At 33.4% G+C, this 20,293-nt stretch overlaps 1 protein-coding gene across 1 annotated transcript in view; it reads right to left on the bottom strand.

Annotated features, from left to right (window-relative positions):
* The window catches only part of LanA (laminin subunit alpha), a 402,631-nt gene that overhangs the window by 213,621 nt on the left and 168,717 nt on the right, over positions 1-20,293 (bottom strand). Inside the window, exons 9-15 of the mRNA XM_081744326.1 lie at positions 18,830-18,967; positions 14,037-14,309; positions 12,605-12,739; positions 9,443-9,607; positions 7,170-7,328; positions 4,776-5,032; positions 1,370-1,645 (exon numbers count right to left, since the gene is read on the bottom strand). Coding sequence (XP_081600452.1) covers positions 1,370-1,645; positions 4,776-5,032; positions 7,170-7,328; positions 9,443-9,607; positions 12,605-12,739; positions 14,037-14,309; positions 18,830-18,967 — 1,403 coding nt within the window. The remainder of the gene's footprint in view (positions 1-1,369; positions 1,646-4,775; positions 5,033-7,169; positions 7,329-9,442; positions 9,608-12,604; positions 12,740-14,036; positions 14,310-18,829; positions 18,968-20,293) is intronic.

Below are 20,293 nucleotides of genomic sequence, written 5' to 3'. Positions count from 1 at the left end.
GCAGTTCACAATATTCGCAAAGCATTTGACTTTGAGGTGCGTACAAAACGTATAGTAACAATAGTTTCCAATTTTTAAGTATGAAGATTATTATCAGGAGCATAAACCATGTAGATCAAGATCCTTGTCCGAATCACAATATAAATTTGAAAACATTTGTGAATTATGGAAAAAAAAGATTGTATTGATTTTGTGGATGTGTATAAGGTTGCACACAATACTGAGTGAAATTATCTGCATATTAAAAGAAAAATACAGTTAATAAAAAGCAGTTATACGTGTATTAACACGTCATCACATGCCAAAATCTGGCCGCCTCCAAATAAACTTATTCTCACAGATTGAGGGTACTTATTTTCACAGGTTGTGGGTCACCATTCCACTGATCCACTATAGCTGCTTATAAGACTATTCAAGTGTCACCACAATCGTACAGAAATATATTGCAAGAGGTACACCGAAAAACTCAAGTATGATACTCAACACTGAAAAATCGCACTACACAGGTATCAAACTGACTTTCCTTTTTGTGCTCTTCGAATATTTATCTTTTCTTAATGAGAAAGTTGTTATTTGTCGTTGTTTATATATATATATATATATATATATATATATATATATATATATATATATATATATATATAGTTTAAAAGAAGTATAAACATTGCGAGAATAAGACATAATATTATTTGCAAAGTTGAGATGTGTTCAATATTAATAGAGTAGTGTGCTTTACTGTACAAGAGGTATTAAAGATGAGTAACGTGTTCATCAGAAAATAAAGGAGAAATATATTGTGTGCAATGTGATTTAAGAATAGTTCAAAGCTTACGTTGTTGCTGTCATTGTGTTTACATTCATGTGCAGTTACTTCTTATTGGTGCTATTAAGTATCTTGATTTGTCATTATTACACGTATATAAATTCAATTAGATAATTCTTCGTGTTTTGCATAAGAAGTAGAATAACTAGTATGGGGGCTTCTAAATATAACAGTACATTTATTAAGTTGGCAAATATACGTTCATAATAAAATGTCTTACGTCAAAAAGGGTTCTTAATTGAGTAAGGTGCAATGTAATTTCGAAGTTAATTATTTACAAGTGTGGAAACTTCCACGATGGCACAATAAATGCCCGAAACAGAGTACAAACTAAAAGAAAATTCAGGATATATATAAAATAACTTTTAAAACTCTATACAATACGGGGGAAATTGTGAGGATTCGCATACAACTGAACATAAAAACTAGTTAGTTTAACCACAAAGACCTGTTCTTGAAAAATTAACATAATATTTTGGCACACACTCATTCAACATTGAAAAAATATTTCAACATAAACTACGTAGTTAGAAAGAAAATACCTACCAGGAACAAACTTTGTTTATTCTTAATGCTGACTGACCACCTTCCAGGATTCATAACGAACGGGGAAGGAATATTGCTTGTAGCTCCTGCAACAGTCACAAACTTCGGTGTTCTTGTTGGTTTTAACTGAACTTGAAACGTCTGCTCGATGTCATTAGGATTGTCCGGTGTAATAGTAATCTCCCCTAATAACGCTTCTTCATTCGGATTGACATACCGAAGAACCATGCGATAAAGAGATGGTTTATCTATATAAACGTCTTGAATAATTTCATTCTGTAATTCAAAGAAATGGTTATACAATATTGTATTTTCATATAATAATCTAAACATTAGCTTAAATATTGACTGATTTGTATTTACGTCTTTTGTTGCCAGGGAGGCTTTATAGCACAAGACATATAGTTTAAAGTGGGAACTGAACCACTCTAGTATAATCGATGCTCTCTCACCAGAAATCTATTGATTAATTTGTATGAGGGAGAATCAGAAACTAAGGTTACACAGCCGATATTTCTGGGGTTTTGTCTGTTATAGGGGAATGAGGAGTGTGAGGTAATTTTAATACATGGCGTTGGCAACTATGCAGAGTTTCAGCCACTCGCCACCTACGCCGCTAGCTGTAGATAAACACAAATGGCGACTCGTTTGGAAAACTGGACCCGCGATGAAGTCGGCTCAGTTATTTGATTTCTGTGGGCGAAACATGTAACCGCGGCTGAAATTCACTGGCGGCTGTTAGAGGTTTACGGAGAGGCTGTAATGTTTCGTCAGCATGTCGCAGAATGGTGTCGAAAGTTTGCGGCTAGTAGAGAAAACGTCACTGACGAGAAGCGTAGTGGCCAACCCAGCACGGCATCAACAGATTTGAACACAGCTCGCGTGGAGGAACTGATTCAGGACAACAGGAGGATCATGTTAATGGCGGAATTGGGAATGTTGTTCGGAAGCTTTTGTCACATTGTTCAAGCTATTCTACTTCGCTTCAGACAAGGAGATGAAACATTTCGTGACAACGTGGCTGAACACGCAAGGACAGGGTTTTTACCAGGAGGGAATCTTCAAACTCATCCCACGATGCGAAAGTGCTTCAACCGATATGGAGACTATGTCGAAAAAATAACCTAATGTATGTATTATCTGTTGGTTGTATTGGTTGTATGAAATAATATATATATACATTTTTCACTGGAGGTTTTGTAACCTTACTTTTTGATTACTCCTCGTATTTACATCTGTCAGCAGCGACACTATATAGGACAAGACCCACAGTTTAAAGTGAGATCTGACCCGCTGTACTGTATTTGATACTTTTCCAGCGAGGATCGAACGCGGAATCTCCATTAGACCACTGAGGACCAGTTTCAAAATCAAAGTGATAAATTAAGAATAAATGACGTAGAACTGATATATCGAAAACAGACGTTCATTCATTTTATGACGTTATTTTTGTGTTTAGTTTCTTGATTTAGAACATATCTTAAACATTGATGTTAAATGAATATGTAATGAATGAGTATAGTATATTATTTGTAAATATTTACTATATTATTAACCAATGATTTCCGCAAATACCAAAAATTCTTCTCTGATAGCTATACAACATTGTGTTGTTCACATTTTTCATAAGTAACTTGTTTCAGAGAATATACAATGTAAACTGCGTAATAAAAAAAAATGAAAGACTACATATATTAACAACAACCATATGATATCAGTCGCACTAAAATACATTACAACAAGGAGATAACAGGAAAATCTGGACCTAGGCTGCACTGATTACTTGAATGAATTTGAAAAATGTATACATACAATAATAAATTACCGACTGCAATATTTATTGTATCTCCTACGCTGAATGAGATACATTTTTAAAGAATTCAAAAATATTTACGAGATATTCCAAAATTTAATATTATTATTTTTTTGTCGAAATAAAACTTTCAAATTTAATGACATTTATTATTATTTAACAGAAATATCAGATTAAAGAACGTCTGCAACTAGTTTTAATTCGATTTAACATGTGTAAAATGTTCTAGAAGTATAAATTATAGGAATATTTAGAATGCAGCTTAAAGGAAGTTAACAGTTCCCAAATATCTGGGAAGTTACTGAAAATTCTCACTAACTTCCTAAAACACTCCTCGTGTATTGTATATGATACGTAGTAATTGTAACTCATACAGTCGGCAGAAAAATGGAGTGTCTATCTACATAAACTTCTTAAATCAAAAACTTTGAAATGAAGACAACTATTTCAAGTACACATTCTGTAGCGTAAAGAGGACATGGGTAAATTAAAATTTCAAATTGGCTCATACTTGTCGAAACTTCTGAAGAAACTACATAGATGATTTCTACTTATTGCTAGCGACTGTGCGATTCATTGGATCATACACCAAGAAGACCACTGTTTCAGAAACTAAAAATATTACCATTGCCGTGTATATACATTCTCGAAACATCATTCATGCATAAGAATATAAAAGAAACTTTCAACTCAATTCGAACCTACACCAATACAACACTAGAACAACCCATCACATTCATATACAAAATTTCTGTTTAACAAAAACTCAAAATTCGTTACACCACACACGAATAAAACTATACAATAAATCGCTAAATTGTGTCAAACAAATGCTAAACTTGCAGTTTAAAGACACCTCAGATTGTAGTTACATAAACATTTTTTCTATAGTCTAGAGTAACACCTTCAGTCTGATCTTTCTGTATAATATCAATATTAAGATTTACTTGAATGTCAAAATATATAAAACAAGGTAACATTATTTTTTAAATACACTTTTAAATTAGTATTATTGTTAGGTATATATTTTGAGTGTACATTTGTAGTATTAATTCTTGTATTGTAATAATGTATATCTTGAGGAAGCCATGAACGCAGAGTTCTTAAGGCGGAAGATGAACCGCCTTTCCCCCTACAAACCATCTTCCCCCTCTCCTCCCCATTTGTTTCAGAATCCTCCCATACTTCCGTAACAATTTTTAAAGAGGGAGTTGGTGAGTACTTCAAATTATATATGCCTGTAGCCAAACTCCAACTATAAAAATTCTTGTGTGAGTACAGCAGGATTCTGAAATATGGATATTTGGATAGGGTACATATTAGTTCTTAAGTGAAGTCCTGAGCCGACTAGGGTAGGTCCCATAGTTGTGGAGATATGGACCTTTAAAATTCATTTCTTCATGTTTTCGGCAGCCTATAACTCCGAAAGGGAGCATTTGTGCACTCAGGTTGGTCTATATTTTTCGTCTTATTTTGGTGTCAGGAATCATCTCCCAAACCTTGTCGGTGTTGTTTTGAAACACACTGTATAAATGCAGATCATATATTATTCTTCAGAAGTTAATGAGTACTAGGAAGTAAGTATCTTGTTACCTGGAGTTGAGAGAAGACAGCATATCCCTTCCAAGAAAATCCTGGAAAAATTGACTCATCAAATCCAAACCGAACTGGTGTATTAGCTGGAGTATGTCCATCTTCTGCTTCAAATTGGTATTGATATAAGGTTGGAAAATAATACGTTTTGAGAGGCTCTGTACAAGTTCTTCCATTAATGGTTGGATGGCAAGGACACTGGCCAGTTTGTTTGTTGCAAATGTTATTTACAGATCCACCAATATCACAAGCGCAGTCTTTGAGAAATTAAGAAAAGAAAAAATATAGTATTAAGCCTAAATTTACATTAACAAAGCAACATTTACTTAATTAGTCCAAAGTAATGTTATCAGAATTGCTCCGACACTTTTATAAATGTTTCTACATACGTGTAGTTGGTGTCTGTAGGTAATACTAGTGGACAAATTTAAACCTTTTGCCTGCCACAGGGACGAAAGTAGGTCATTTTAATTAAATCGGCTCTCCTGAACACGAAAATGACAATAAAAATTTACTAACATATAACGTTTTCGTGTGACAGAAGCGAGCTGGATTCTGGCGAAAAATAAAATTTAATTGACTTTGTTGATAGAAAATTTCAATTACGTCACTTATATACTTCGTTAGCTATGACATCTGACTAGCAAATGCATTCATTTTGCAGATAACACAGAATGTAATAAACAAATGTTGCTCTTGTAAAATCGGCCTTTGACTTGAATACGATTCAACAAATATCTGTATTATTGACAGTTATCTACACCTGCGTTAATATACTAAATAAAAATTATAATTTTGATCAATATTTGAAGTATATTTGTAGTAATACTAAATCAAAATATGTATCTCATACATAAAGTATTATAAAAATTACATTTTTTTAAATTAGTCTCCCTTTTTCTTTTAATGCATTTCACTTTATCTAACTGAAAATTAGCAATAGCAGCTCATCTGTAAGGATCCCACAGCTCCTCAGTTCTTGAGGAAAAGTCTAGGTGAGAACATAGGAAATGAATTTTCAACCGAACTATCCATAGCTCTAAGATTTTTATTAGGCCTAATAAAACGGATAGAACAAAGAATATTTGAAAAGTAACCTAAAATCCGTAGGTAAAATTTTCTTTTGTAGCTACCAGGGTCAAATAATGAAAAAAAAAAAAAAAAAAAAAAAGGCATTTATGTCGGGAAATTTCGTAAATATCCCTCAACTTCTACTAAACTAACCGTTTTACTCGGAAGTTAGTTAACAGCTTTCTTCAGCCAAATAAAACGAGCAAAACAAGATACAATTCTTTAAAATATGTTAATTCTGGTAGAAGGGACAGACAATTACATCAAAATTCTTCCTTTTCATAGAAAATATCCCAGTATGAAATGAATTTTAATAATTTATTATAAAATGGAGAGTGATGGAATATTTTCATATCCGTATTCAGTATTAACACATGAAATTGAGTTAGTTCCGCCTATTTTCACTTATGCGGCCAAAGCTTTGTAAACTAGTGTAATCAGAGTTACTCGAGCAATTCTTTAAAATACACAAGAGTTAAAAAACAGTTACATTTAAACATACCAAGTAATTGTTCAAAAAGCAGTAAACCTGACAAGTTCACTGAATTAGTAAATTTATTAATAAATTCAAATATCATACATAAAACAAAGGAATTCTTGAGATAACAGAAAAATTAAAAGCTGTGGAAGTACATGGTTATTATGAGTAACAAATTCAGAAAAACATTACTGTATTTTAATTTTAATACTATTATTTAAACATAATCTAACTTTAATATACAACGTTAAAGCAAAAAAGGAAAATCTAAGAAGAAACGTGAAACACTTTGAACTATTCTTTTCCCATTTTCGTGTTTTATTTTCTACGTTCTGAAGAGATAATCATCGCGCCTTGAAAGTCTATGTATTATACGTTGGTAAATTTAGTATATATGTGTTTATTTATTCGTGCTTGCATATTCATTGAAACCTAAGTGCAATTTCTTTGATATTCAATACAAAACTGCACCCAAATAATTGTATAATATATTTAAAATAATAAATCAATTTACGTACTTGTTATATGTTTTAACCATTATTCATGCTTCAAACTTACATATTTACTACAATAATCATATTCTAGATCTGATTACAGAGTCAATATTCATATTACATAGTTTTATTATCCATATGATTGCAATGCTTACTAAACTACAATTAAAGCTGAGGTGATCCCTAAGTCACAACAAAATAAACACTTTGAAGAGGTGCTTCTTTAAATAGTAATTATATTTTAAATTAGTGCCAATGAAACCTATGCGCAACAAACCCGCATGTTCCAGTGAAGCTCAACCGTTTTACCTCTATTACGCCTGAAAAGAAAGAGTAAGTAATAACACTCACCACTACACCCAAACAAATTATTGTCCTGGAGATCGTATGTGCCGTCCAAACATTCGTCACATTTTCGAGAGCCCACGGTTGGTTTGCATCTACACTGACCACTTTTCGTATCACATACTCCGATTCCACCCATAACACCAGGAAGGTAGCAATCACAGTCTGAAATTAAATTGGTTAATTGTCAGATAAATAATTTTGTTGTGTCATGAAGAAACGCATATTCCACCAGGTTATATTTAAAAAAAAGGATTTCCAACAAAATGGTCGTAACTACGTAGTAATCCAACATTAATTATCGGACTTTTCATTCTAACATGAGTTAAAATAGCATAAATTCAGGACATTGTTATTCTTCCAAATCGAAGTTGAGAAGTATGCTAGTTACTATCCTGTTTCTTGGCTGTAGTATATTAGACAACAACTCTGTTGTCTGTTGATCTTGTTTGTGCCAACAAATAATGACTATATGTGATAAAAGAAGGATAAGAAAAATTTAGGTGTATTGATAAAATGTGATTCATATAGAAAATGGAGTGACGGTTGTACGTTTGACTTCTGTCTTTATGAGACATTAATGATTTTATTTTACTTTTAACAAATATTCTCAGTTTTCACAGTGATAGTGTGAATTTTAGGATTTTCGGCAGATTGTAAGGTTGTTAACGAAATATTTATTCATGAAATATGAACAAAATCGCATGACTCGTATTTCAGAAAACTGTAAAAGAAAAAAAATTCACCCTCCAGAGTTAACTACACTTGTAAATTTTTTATTAAGAGAAATCACTTATATCATATTGTAGGGTTTTAATGAAGTATGCTATTATGAAATATTAAGAAAATTGAATGAGTCGTTTCTAAGAAAATTCTCCGTAGGGAATTTACCTCCACGAGTAAACTACCCTTTCTGGATCTTCTCAGAAAAATGGCTCATACTATATGATGGGGTTGTTAATGAAATATTGAACTATAAAAAGTAAACAAATTCATTGCCGTTCTCGAGAAAATCGCAATATTTTGCTTTTACCCTGCAGTAAACTACCCTTACTTTTGGAACAATTCGAAAAAGAAACCTGAAGAATCTTATAGAAACTTGAGGTTTAAAGTTTAATCTGGAACGTAGAATGGTATGCCTCTAAACAAGTGTACATATATCGGGGTAAAGTACGAACGAACACATGGACAGGCATCGAAAACTCACTTCTTCAGTATGTAGGAGCCATGAAATGGACAATTTCGTTCAAATCTCGAATTCGATCTTTATTCGCGATCACCATACTGTTATGATTATTGCGGATGCAAAAGAGGCAAACGGAATCAACAAGTTTGAGAATCTACCTTGAAATTCATCCAGCACCTGTGCATTGACAGATTTGCTAGTATTAATTTGAACACATATAAAGCTATCCGCACACAAATGCTGTTACAATGCCCATTGTGATGTGATTCAAACAAAACGAAGTTTTGTTCCAACCTCACCACAGAACAACCGCAATAAACCACAATATGAAGAGTCATATTGAAAGTAATAACTTCAGCAATTTGATTTCACTGTAAAGAAAATAATATAAAATCTAGTATAGAAGGGCTAAGTACATAACGGCCACCGTGGAAAATATTGAAAGAAATTACACATATCATTTAGTTCATTATATTGATATCTTTATAAGCTTATATCTACATATTTACATTGCGGTATGCAGTAAAAAAATGTTCGTGAATAATTAAACACAAATTATAATGCAGGTCTGACTACTTCTTGTACATCTTGAGCAACAACGCGTCGTTCTTCCCACTTCTCAGACTAAGCACCGCCCACGGGTCTAGAACCCACGCATAAAATATAATCTCGAAACCCTCGTTTCATACAAATTTTTGTTCATTTCGTTTACACATATATATTCTCATTGGATGAAGTATTATCGTGACGTATAAGCTAAATTTATGACAGTATGTTATTGCTCTGGTTCCTACGGATAATGTTCAAACGTTAACAAAGAGCCTATTGTAACGTAAAATAAATAAAAAAAAGAAAAGAAAAAAGAAAATAGAAAAATGTAAAAATGAAAACTAAATGCACTTTTTTAAGTCCATTGCACAAAATAAAATGAATGTTCTAAAAAATTAGTTCATAATAAAGATCACTATAACACCTTCTTTGCTCTTCTCCTATGGTCGCTCGAAAATAAAATTAAGCCGTAACATTGTAGTGAGAAGTATCTTGAAATATCTTTTAATTATCAATTCTGCGCTTAAAATTGTGGTTTTCTTACCTTCACATCCTTGTGGATTAGCACTTTGTAAGTTCCAATACAAAGGTCTACATTCATTACAAATTCTTCCATGCACTCTCTGTTTACATTGACATAACTCGCCTGGAGGTAACGAACCGCATCCTGCAAACGATTCTACAACACCAGCTGGATCACAGTTACATTCTGAAAATGAAAGATGTTACATTTTTCATTTCATGTATTGTCATATAGAAAGTTAAACACAAGTGGGAAGTTACAATCTGATAACTCAAAAATCTATACTTTTAAACTGCATTTATCCTATCTGTTTTGAACTTATCTTACTTGGAATAAAAATGAGCTGCATTCTTGACTAAATACTGTATATTTTTCGTATATATATATCAAACTACATTACTGTGGAGTTCAAATTTACTTAAAATTCATATTATATAACAGGCATATACTTAGAAAATAATTCCTGTTTTTTACATTCTTTCACACGATACTAAGTGTAAGGAACATGGTTGAAACTACAAAAAACTCTTTTGGCTAGAATTGAGGGGGTTGGACCTCAATCTCCTTTTGCCAAACTAATTCTCTACCACTTAAGCTTTAAAAAAAATGCACGATCAGTTTACTCTAACAGTTTCTTCTTTCTCTGGCATTAACTAATCATACTTTTCCGTAGAGGCAACCCATTCATTGTCGATTGTTTTGATTGAGGATATTTCTGCTTAAACGTGCTGTACTTAAATTTTAATACAAGAACTACTAAAAGAATCATTTTACCCCTCAGAAACAGTCAATATTCTTCAATTTGAACATGGATTATAATATATTCACAAGGTGGCGATACTTGTTCTCTTTCTAATCTTGGTGTGTATACCATAAATATTAGTTTTTAGATTTTGTTGGTTTTCTTTAGAAAAGAGGATTAACTAGAATACGAAAGGGTCATTTTGACCACTGATTAAGTTTCCTGTTTATTTAGTTCGTGAGTAGTAAGACTGACGAATGGGATGTGAAGCTTTGGATTTTTGTTTAGATAAAGAATACATATCTTTAAATAGTTTTCCATATGTAGGAAAAGATGAACAGATACCTACAAACATTTCTTTTGTTGAACATACCGGTAACTTGTGAAATCTTTCTTACACTCCGGACTATATGTAACATGTGATAAGTTCTTTACGTTTCTGCATCTTGCTGAAGAACTAAGAATAACCAAATAAGTATGTTTGGTACTATCCGAAGCCACGGAAGGAACATTTCAGCTTCAATACATGACCGAAACAAGGAACTGAATACCTCAAATGTGCTAAAAACCGTGGACGACATCACATTTCCAATTTACAAATGTAGAAAAGAACGTACCAATATTGAACCCCCTTCACGATGACGTACAGATTATGAGTGATCACGAAAAGATGAAACCCGAAACAGTTTAGTGTTGCAATTACCAGAAAGTTGAAATAAATACTCTACACCAGACGGTCCATAGATACTGTCAAGGCTGCTGGGAGTAGATTGCTCTTACATTCTACCAGCAAAAGAACTAACAGTAGCATTACCAACTTGTAACGGGAAAGGACCAAAGTACCAAATCCGGAAGTGTAAGGTAAAGAAAACTGTGGATTAGTGTTTTCGATGAAAATTTGTCTGTGGATCAACACAAAACATGTTCGAAAGTATATCGTGTGCTGCATCTATCCTGAATAAGTAGAAGGTTCTATCACTATGATACCTTCTGGTTTTGGTGGATAACATCACAAATGGAAGTAAATTTAACTATTTTGATATTAAATCTTAAAAGTTATACTCGTCTCTTTCCTTATATAATAAAACGGAAAATGAATGTATATTGAATCGATATAATACATTTCCTGAGATTACCTAAAAATAAAGTTTTAGTTTTCAATTCTCACTCTATAAATACATGGGTCAAAATGACCCTTTTCGCAATGAGTTAACATAATAATAATAATAATAATAATAATAATAATAATAATAATAATAATAATAATAATAATAATAATAATAATAATAATAATAATAGTAATAATAATAATAATAATAATAATAATAATAATAATAACGTAGGAACTAAAAACTTTGTTTGTTTGGAGTTTAGCGCTCCTTTCGGATAACGATGAGGGTTTTGAGACGTGGACCTACCATTTAACATAGAAGTCAAATAACACAAATCAGGAATTGAAACCGAATCTGTCGCTTCAAAAGCAAGAATGCTACCAATAAGCTCAAATCCATAAGCTGGGAGTCTATACTTAAATATTTATGTGGTATATGGATTTGCAGTTTAGCTAAAATAGAAGAAATATATTTAGCAAAATTTCAAACTATTTGGGAAACAAAACTAGCGTACATTAATTTCTGGGATATAATAATACTGACAGAAGTTTTAAAATAAATTTTTGAAAACAAAAGTACGAGGGAGGATCAGAAACTAAAGTTACAAGGCAGATATTTTTAGAGTTTTTTCTGTTATAGAGGAATGAGAAGTGTGCAGTAATTTTAATACATGGAGTTGGCAACTGTGCAGTTTCAGCTACCTGCCATCTACTGCGATAGTACTAAGTAAACACTACTGGTGACTCGTTTGGAAAACTGGTCTCGCGAAAAAGTCCGTTCGGTTATTCTATTTCTATGGGCGAAACATGTAACCGCGGCTGAAATTCACCGGCAGCTGATAAGGCGTTTACAGAGAGACTGTAATGTGTCGTCAGCATGTTGCAGAATGGTGTCGAAAGTTTGCGGCTGGTAGAGACAACGTCAACGACGGGGGAGCACAGTAGCTGACCCAGCATGGCGTTAACAGATTTGAACACAACTGGTATATCATCGACCACCCTCCCTACAGCGTAGACCTCGCTCGAAGCGACTTTCACCTGTTCCTGCATTTAAAGTAGCACCTAGGGTGTCGCTTTGCTTCAGACGAGGAAGTAAAACACTTCGTGACAACGTGGCTGAACACTCAAGCAGAGTATTTTTACCAGCAGGGAATCTTCAAACTCATACTACGATAGAACGAGTGCCTCAACTGATATGGAGAAAGTAACCTAATGTACTGTAAGTACTATTCTGTTGGCTGTATTGGTTGTATGAAAGAATATATACACGTTTCACTGCAGGCTTTGGAACCATACTTCGTGATCAGTACTCGTAGTTTATAAACCTTACCTTCGCAAATGGGAAAGTTATAGAATCCCTCTTTACACTGGTCACACTGATTTCCATCAAAATTAGGTCTACATTGACATCTTCCTTCGCTATCACATGAAATGCCAATTGAGCCATGAGAGTCACAGTCACAAGCTGAGAGGAAAATAGAGAGTATTTAAATTTTAATTTGTTTTGAACGATGAAATCACGTTTTTCCTTACTTTTTTTTTACTCTGAAAATTAATTATTCTAGTTTAATAAGTTAAACGTATTACTACTTTTGGCCACTGTTTATTTTATTATTGAAACAAAATTGTTATAACTACATTCCTTAGTTTCTTCACTTACCAATTGATTGCAGTGGCCTTCGGGAGCCTCTCACAACAATTGGTTTTTATTTAATTTACAATTTGGCTTTCCTTCATATTAAAAATTAATAACAGTCCCACTGGATAAAACTCTTAAACATAAAACGCACTTAATGTACTCCTTGAATTTCTAATGAATTAAGTATATAAACACAGCCGGAACTTGGTTATTACGAAATAGATAATATTTCTGATCCAAAATTTTTGGGTACAATTTGTTTATCTTGCCCGTAATAAAACACCTTGACGTCTCATGAATGCAAAATTTTCTGACACACAAACATCCTGTCTTATTATAATAGGAGAGCTTCCCAATAGAAAACATAAATATTGAAATAAATACATAATCTATTATAACTAAAGCTAGGTTTCCATACTGCAAGAATCTTGTAGCTCCCATTAAGAAAATCTTGTAACCCTACAATATTTCCACATGTAAACATAGTCTTGAAAGGGATATGCAATAGTTTTTTCATCTTGGAAGGAGTCAAATCATGTTCAACTTTCTGGGTTGTCTTGCTTGCTGCCTGCTACCGCCCTCCCACTGACATAAAGAAAAAACAGTTTCGCCGCTTCCGAAACAACGGACTCTTTTGGACGGGGAGGGAAAGTGCGCCAAAATACACGTTTTTAATAAGGATGTTCACTATTTGTCCACTAGAGGGCAGTGCTGCATGGTTGGAGTATCTTTCTTGTTTTCATAAATTTAAAATATGTAAATAGTAAATAGAAAGATGGGGTTGCAGAATTTTTTAATGACAGCTACAAGAGTCTTGCATCATGGTAACCTAGCTTAAATGTGGACCCAAAGAGATACCATTCATCTACATGAAGGTTATAAATTACTTAACACTTTAATGTTTTCAAGTGAGCCATTTGTCCTTGGAGAGCCTACACAGAGATACAATTATTCGGTTGTGGGCGCTCTTTCCTAAACTGGCCTAACTCCCTTTCAATATATTTGCGTTAAATCAGTCCAGCTGGGTTATTATTAATCATTGAAAATAATTTTCATTTAGAGGATGTTAGCTGGTATTCATAGCATCAATCGAAAAATTATACTATACGGCAGGAATACTTACACAAGCATTGAGGGTACTGATAATAACCAGGACTGCACTGATCACAGGTGCGTCCAGCAAAGTTGCTTAGACAAGTGCATTTTCCAGTTGCATCACAGTCTCTCGATGCACTTCCCACTTCACTACAACCACACGGTTTGCAGTCGGGATATCCATAGTATCCTGCTATGCACTGATCGCAACGTGCTCCACCATAGCCCTCTTTACAAAGACATTGTCCTGTACTTTTATCACAAATTTCAGGTGTCGTTCCTCGTACGTCACAAGAACAATCTGGAAAAAAGAAGAAATGAAGATACATAGTTTCAACGATCATAAATAGCAATTACCTTACAGAAGAAATAATATTACACCATACTAAAAAGATAGCTAAAATTATGAAATCTTGAGAACAATTTCTTGCGGTTGTGCTGTGTAGGCGGAAGTAACTGATAAACGAATTAGAGAAATAAGGAAGTAAGGAGAAACATGACAACTTTGAGAAGAAACACAGCTTTGACATTGCCCATTACAAGTACGTATTTTCTGGGATGGAACGAAGATTCCCCGCACCAGACGTAAAAGTTCTGCCAGTAGACCGTCGTGTCTCCATGTTAGTTATAGAATAGAATATTTTATTGTCATTGAGCTTTACAAGCAATAGACAACGTCCAAATGAGATATACAGATAGATATATAAGTATGTATAAAACAAAACGAAAAGAGTATTGATAATATACAAATAATCAGTTGCTGGTTAATAGTATGATAAATAGCCTAATAATATTTGAAATAGAATGTCTCTGAAAATTACGACACAGTTTCTTCACATTCACTGAACTCTTCAATGGAATAAAATGGATTTGCTATTAACCAATTATGTGACTTCCTTTTATAAACCTTTAATGGCAGCTGTTGTATCGAGGTTGTTAGTTTATTGAACAGCTTCGGTCGTGAAACTAAATACCTATTTCTGATCTTCAATAATCTAGTAAAGGGCAAATCAATTTTCTTGCACCATCTAGTATTATATGTATGTACTTCAAGTGTCATATTTGCAAGGTTTTGCTTATAATTGCTAGTGTAAATAGCATTTGATAAATATATAGATTAACTACTGTCATTATCTTAAGCCTAATAAATAGTGATGTGACGTGAGGTGGAAAATTTTCCGCTATATTTTTCCGGAAAATTTTCCGTTCTAAAAGAATATCAGTAAGCAAGTAAGAATTCCTCAGCAATCATGAAATTGATTGAATTCATGTATAGAAATGTTGAAAAGTGAAAGATCGTTTAAATAATCTTAAAATTTTCATGGCTCAGACAATTTTCAGTACTATGTAGGAACAAGTTAAACCATTTTTCATGAATCGAAATATTTTCTGCCTTATATGGAAAAATTAAAGAACTTTTTATGAGTCGGAAAGTTTTCATCATTTTGAAGCAAAAAGTAAAACAACTTTTTTGTGAATTGGAAAGTTTTATTGCTCTGTAGAAACAAGTGAAAGGAATTTTCATAGATCGGAAAATTTTCATCACGATGTAGAAACAAGTGGAAAACACTTTTCATAGGCCGGACAATTTTGGATATTATGTATAGTGATGTTAGGTGGAAAATTTTCCACTATATTTAACTGCACATAGAGCTACAAAATTGAATTTCAGTAGAGGAAAGTTAGTCAGCAACAAATTATAATTTTCCAATTAGCTTTCGGGAACCGGAAAATTTTCTAATATTTCAAGTTGGGAAATAAAATTTTACACAGTGTTTCTCTCTCTCTCTCTTGTTCTGCGAGTTCCTTCGTTGCTAAGCGGTTAGCATACGCGCCTTTGGCATGGAAAACCTGGCTTCGATTCCCAGCGGGAGTTCATGTAGTTCGGATTCCACGTTAATAAGTTGGTCCCGTTTTATATAGTCTCGCTGCTGAAAGGGACGTTAAACTCAAAATCAACTCAATTCAACTCCTCTCTCTCTCTCTCTCTCTCTCTGTGTGTGTGTGTGTGTATGCAAAGTGCAGAGAACACACATCCAGTTCGTAGAGTACAAATATCCCATTCTATTATTTAAAATTTCAATTTATTAAAAGCCATGAATATTTTCCGATTCATAAAAACATACTCCACTTATTCATTCGATTCATGAAAAATTGTTCCACTTGTTCCTACATAATACTGAAAATTGTCTAAGCCATGAACATTTTCAGATTCTTTAAACGATCTTTCACTTTTTAACATTTCTATATATGATTTCAATCAATTTTATGATTGCTGAGGAATTGTTACTTGATTACTGATATTATTTAGAACGGAAAATTTTCCGGAAAAGTATAGAATAATATTTTCCACCTCACATCACGGCTAAACAACGATGTAGGAATAAGTGGAGTATGTTTTTTGAATCGGAAAATTTCCCGGAAAATTTTCATCACTGTACAAGAGAGAGAATTTTTCGAATCATGAAAAATTGTTCCACTTGTTCCTACATAGTACTGAAAATTGTCTAAGCTATGAAAATTTTCAGATCCTTTAAAAGATCTTTCACTTTTTAACATTTCCATATATGCATTCAATCAATTTTATGAATACTGACGAATTGTTAGTTCATCACTATTTGTTAAGAACGGAAAACTTTCCGGAAAAATATAGAAGAAAATTTTCCACCTCACATCTCGACTAAACAACGATGTAGGAATAAGTGGAGTATGTTTTTATGAATCGGAAAATTTTCCGGAAAATTTTCATCACTGCTAATAAATAGTGGTTTACAGTGTTCTTTATCATATGTTTCAACAATAATCCTGATAGTTTTCTTTTGCAAAACTAGGACATCATGTGCTTGGCTACTGTTACCCCAAAGCAAAATCCCATATCCAATTATATTATGAAAAAAATGCAAAATATGAATTTCTTATATACTCATTTCTTATATAACCATGTCACTGCTTCTGATAACGCGTATTGAGTTTCTATAAACACTCTTCAAACCTTGTACATGTAGGGTAGTATCATCCGCGTATAGAATGGATTTAGCATTAGTATTTAAAGGTAAATCATTTATCATTATTAAAAATAGTACCGGACCCAGAACTGAACCCTGCGGTACCCCGTATTTAACTTCTAATGTGTTTGAATGCATATTGTTAACACTGGGGAACTTATCTTTCCTGTTCCAATTTCTTAAATTAAATCACGTTTTGCTGCAGTTATTACTGAAACACTTATTTATGAAATACGAAGAAAATTTTAAGGAATTTTCGAAAAACATCTCCCTATGAAAGTTTACTCCGAAGAGGAAAATACCCCTTGTAGGATTTTAATAAGATGTGACTTATGCCATATTTTAGGGCTATTAATAAAACATTTGTGAAATACAAAAAAAAAAAAAAAAAAGACATACTTAAAAAATCGTTAAAACAAACTCAACCCCAAAAGTAAATTATCCCTTGTGGATTTTATTATGAGAAATTGGACTCGCTGTACTCTCTGATTGAACGTCACCAGGCATAAAACAAGCAGAATGGCTAAACATATTTATACTGGGGAAAACCCGTACTGAATGCCTCAAGATCAGTGGTGTATTTAAGATTTTGTTTCGTGGGGCTATGCACAACACGGGGAAGCAGGGGGGCAATTGCCCACCTGAGTTGAGAATTAAATATATTTTAATCGATTGTATCCTAATATACTAGGAAAAAAGTAAAAATCGTATGTTGATGGAGGATCTTACCCCCCCCCCCCCTCCCAGGCAAATCTAAAATGACGCTCTTGCAAACACACGTTGAATTTGTAATCTCATTTCAACTTAACAGATTCCATTTTAGAAAAAAATGAAAATATTCAGTTTTATCTGTGTACGCTTTTGCCTGAAAGAAAATGCTGAGAGAAGTTGAAGCTGAAGTATACTGATTGCGGTTTTAATGGCAAGAATTGCAGACTGGTGAATATTATGTGATATGATACAAAAATTTAGAAGTGAATCTAACTTTTTATTCTATTCATAGAAGAAAAAGGAAGCATCCTCTTGGCCTACCTAATTTCCCGGGCTACTTTTTCCCCCTCTTGATTTTCTGTAATTCAGTCATTTAACTTTCTTTATAACTAAACGATATAAATATTCCTTTGCTATAATAACTAAAGTCCTCTTATGTTGATATCCGTGCAAGTGGTGTGGAACACTAGTTTCGCTTATCAGCTCCCCTTAGTTTTGGTGTTACTGACGACAGCCGACTTGAATCACAACTAACAACGGTCGAAAGTATGATAGGAGAAACGAAAAGAAGAACTAAGAAAAAGAAACAGGAGAGTAGAATGGACGAAAGAATGAACAAAAGAACGCAGTTCTTACATAGAATGAAATTTGACAAATACAGTATTATTTCTGAACAAAAAGCATGAGAAAATGAAAAGTCAATGAAATTCTTAGAAATGGTAAGGATTATTATTGTACGTGTATTATGAAAAACTAACAAATTTATTCCGGAGGGGGAGGGATTGAACCCGATAGCCCACCCCTAAATACGCCACTGCTCAAGATGCTTGTATTCTAAGTTATGATATGTTAGTATACATAGTTACTACCTGTATAATTAACTCACAATTCATCTTACACCTTCTCAAGGCTCTTTCTTAGCAAAGGAAAACTTGTCTTGACAAAAACACCAGTGAAGGCAAAGGGAATTCGATGATTTATATATACAGAATTTATTTACGGCTAAGAACATTTTAGGAAATATTTCTGAGAAATCAAAAAATATGATAATTCTAGATTGCAGAGAACTGTAATATATCGTTTACTTAGGTACTTAAATACTTACACAAACACTGAGGATAACTGTAATATCCATGTTCACATTCATCACAAGTTCTGCCTCCATAATTATTGCTACACTGACACTGTCCTGTCTCAATGTCACATGCATTCGATGTTGAACCCAATGGGTTACATTCACAAGCTATAAGAAAAAGCACAAAAGCATATAATGAATCAAATGTAATACACATAACAATTTTATCGTATTTTTATACCTTGTCAAGTGTAGATAATTCAAGTACTTTAACGGTTATAAAAATTAAAACATGTTTGACTTGAAGTTAGGAATTACCAAATCCTTACCAATCATAATTGTTGGAATCAGTTAAGAAAGTTCCAACAAAATACAGGGTGTCCCACATAAAACCTCACGTACTGGTTAATAATCTCTAGTTAAATTGCATGTGGAGTGACAACACTATCACGAAAGTTGGCTACACTGCATTTTATCGGAAAGTTGAGTACAGCAGTGTGTTCGTGCTTCAGTTGTTGTGAGAAGCTCGTATTCTTGAGTTGTTGCAATGTGTTATGTGTTGAATCACATCAGCAGCGCATTCCCTGAAGACAGTCTTGTCAGTAGAGGCCTTTGGCCCCCAAGGTCCCCGGACTTAACATCGTGTGATTTTTATTTATTGGGCACACTGAAAAGCAAAGTATATACTGACAATCCTCACACAATAGACAATCTTAAACGGAATATTACTAGTGAAATTAACAACATTACGCCTGCAGAATTGCAGCGTATTGCTGGTGACGTCATCAAACCAGGTCAGCGATGCCTGGATGTTTATGGCCACCACTTCCAGTATCTCTTTTGAATAGGCAACTGTTTAATGTTACTATTATCTATTCATTATTAGTTAGTTCATTGTTGCTGTTAAAGTATTACTTGAATCTCGTGCCTGAGGCGTACCGGTTTTATGTGGGACAACCTGTATATTCACATTTATTCAAGAAATTTCTAATGAAAACTATTCTTATTGCATGTAAAGTATACCAAGTTATAGTGCATATAATTACAGTAAGTACATACTATAGCGTGTGATCATGAATTTTTCTCAGTTTTGGTTACCATAGCATTATATTTAGTATCGTTTCTTATTAACCTATTATCATATGGCTTTTTAAATCCTTTATTGTCTTTCACTTTACGAATCCATGTACGGACTATGTTAAAGATGTACAGTCCGCAGCAAAAAACCTGCAACATGAGCATGTAAATTTATTGTGAAACTACGCCTAACAACCCAGGGAATTAACATAACGTCTAAGTGGCACGAACCACGCCAGGAGAAACCTCGGCGTCCTCCCCTGCACACATATTTTGGAGCAAAAGATTTCGTCGTTTCACAATAAACTTACATGCTCATGTTGCATGTTTTTTACTGCGGACTGTACAATGATATTTCAATATATTTCGAAACCAAACATCCTGCAGTAAAAAGGATCTTCTCCGCTAATAACAGAA

This window comes from Thermobia domestica, chromosome 17 (assembly GCF_964235325.1).
Source record: "Thermobia domestica chromosome 17, izTheDome1.hap1.1, whole genome shotgun sequence".
NCBI classification, from domain to species: domain Eukaryota; kingdom Metazoa; phylum Arthropoda; class Insecta; order Zygentoma; family Lepismatidae; genus Thermobia; species Thermobia domestica.
Note: the sequence above shows the minus strand (reverse complement) of the source record. Positions and strands in the feature narration are given on the sequence as shown.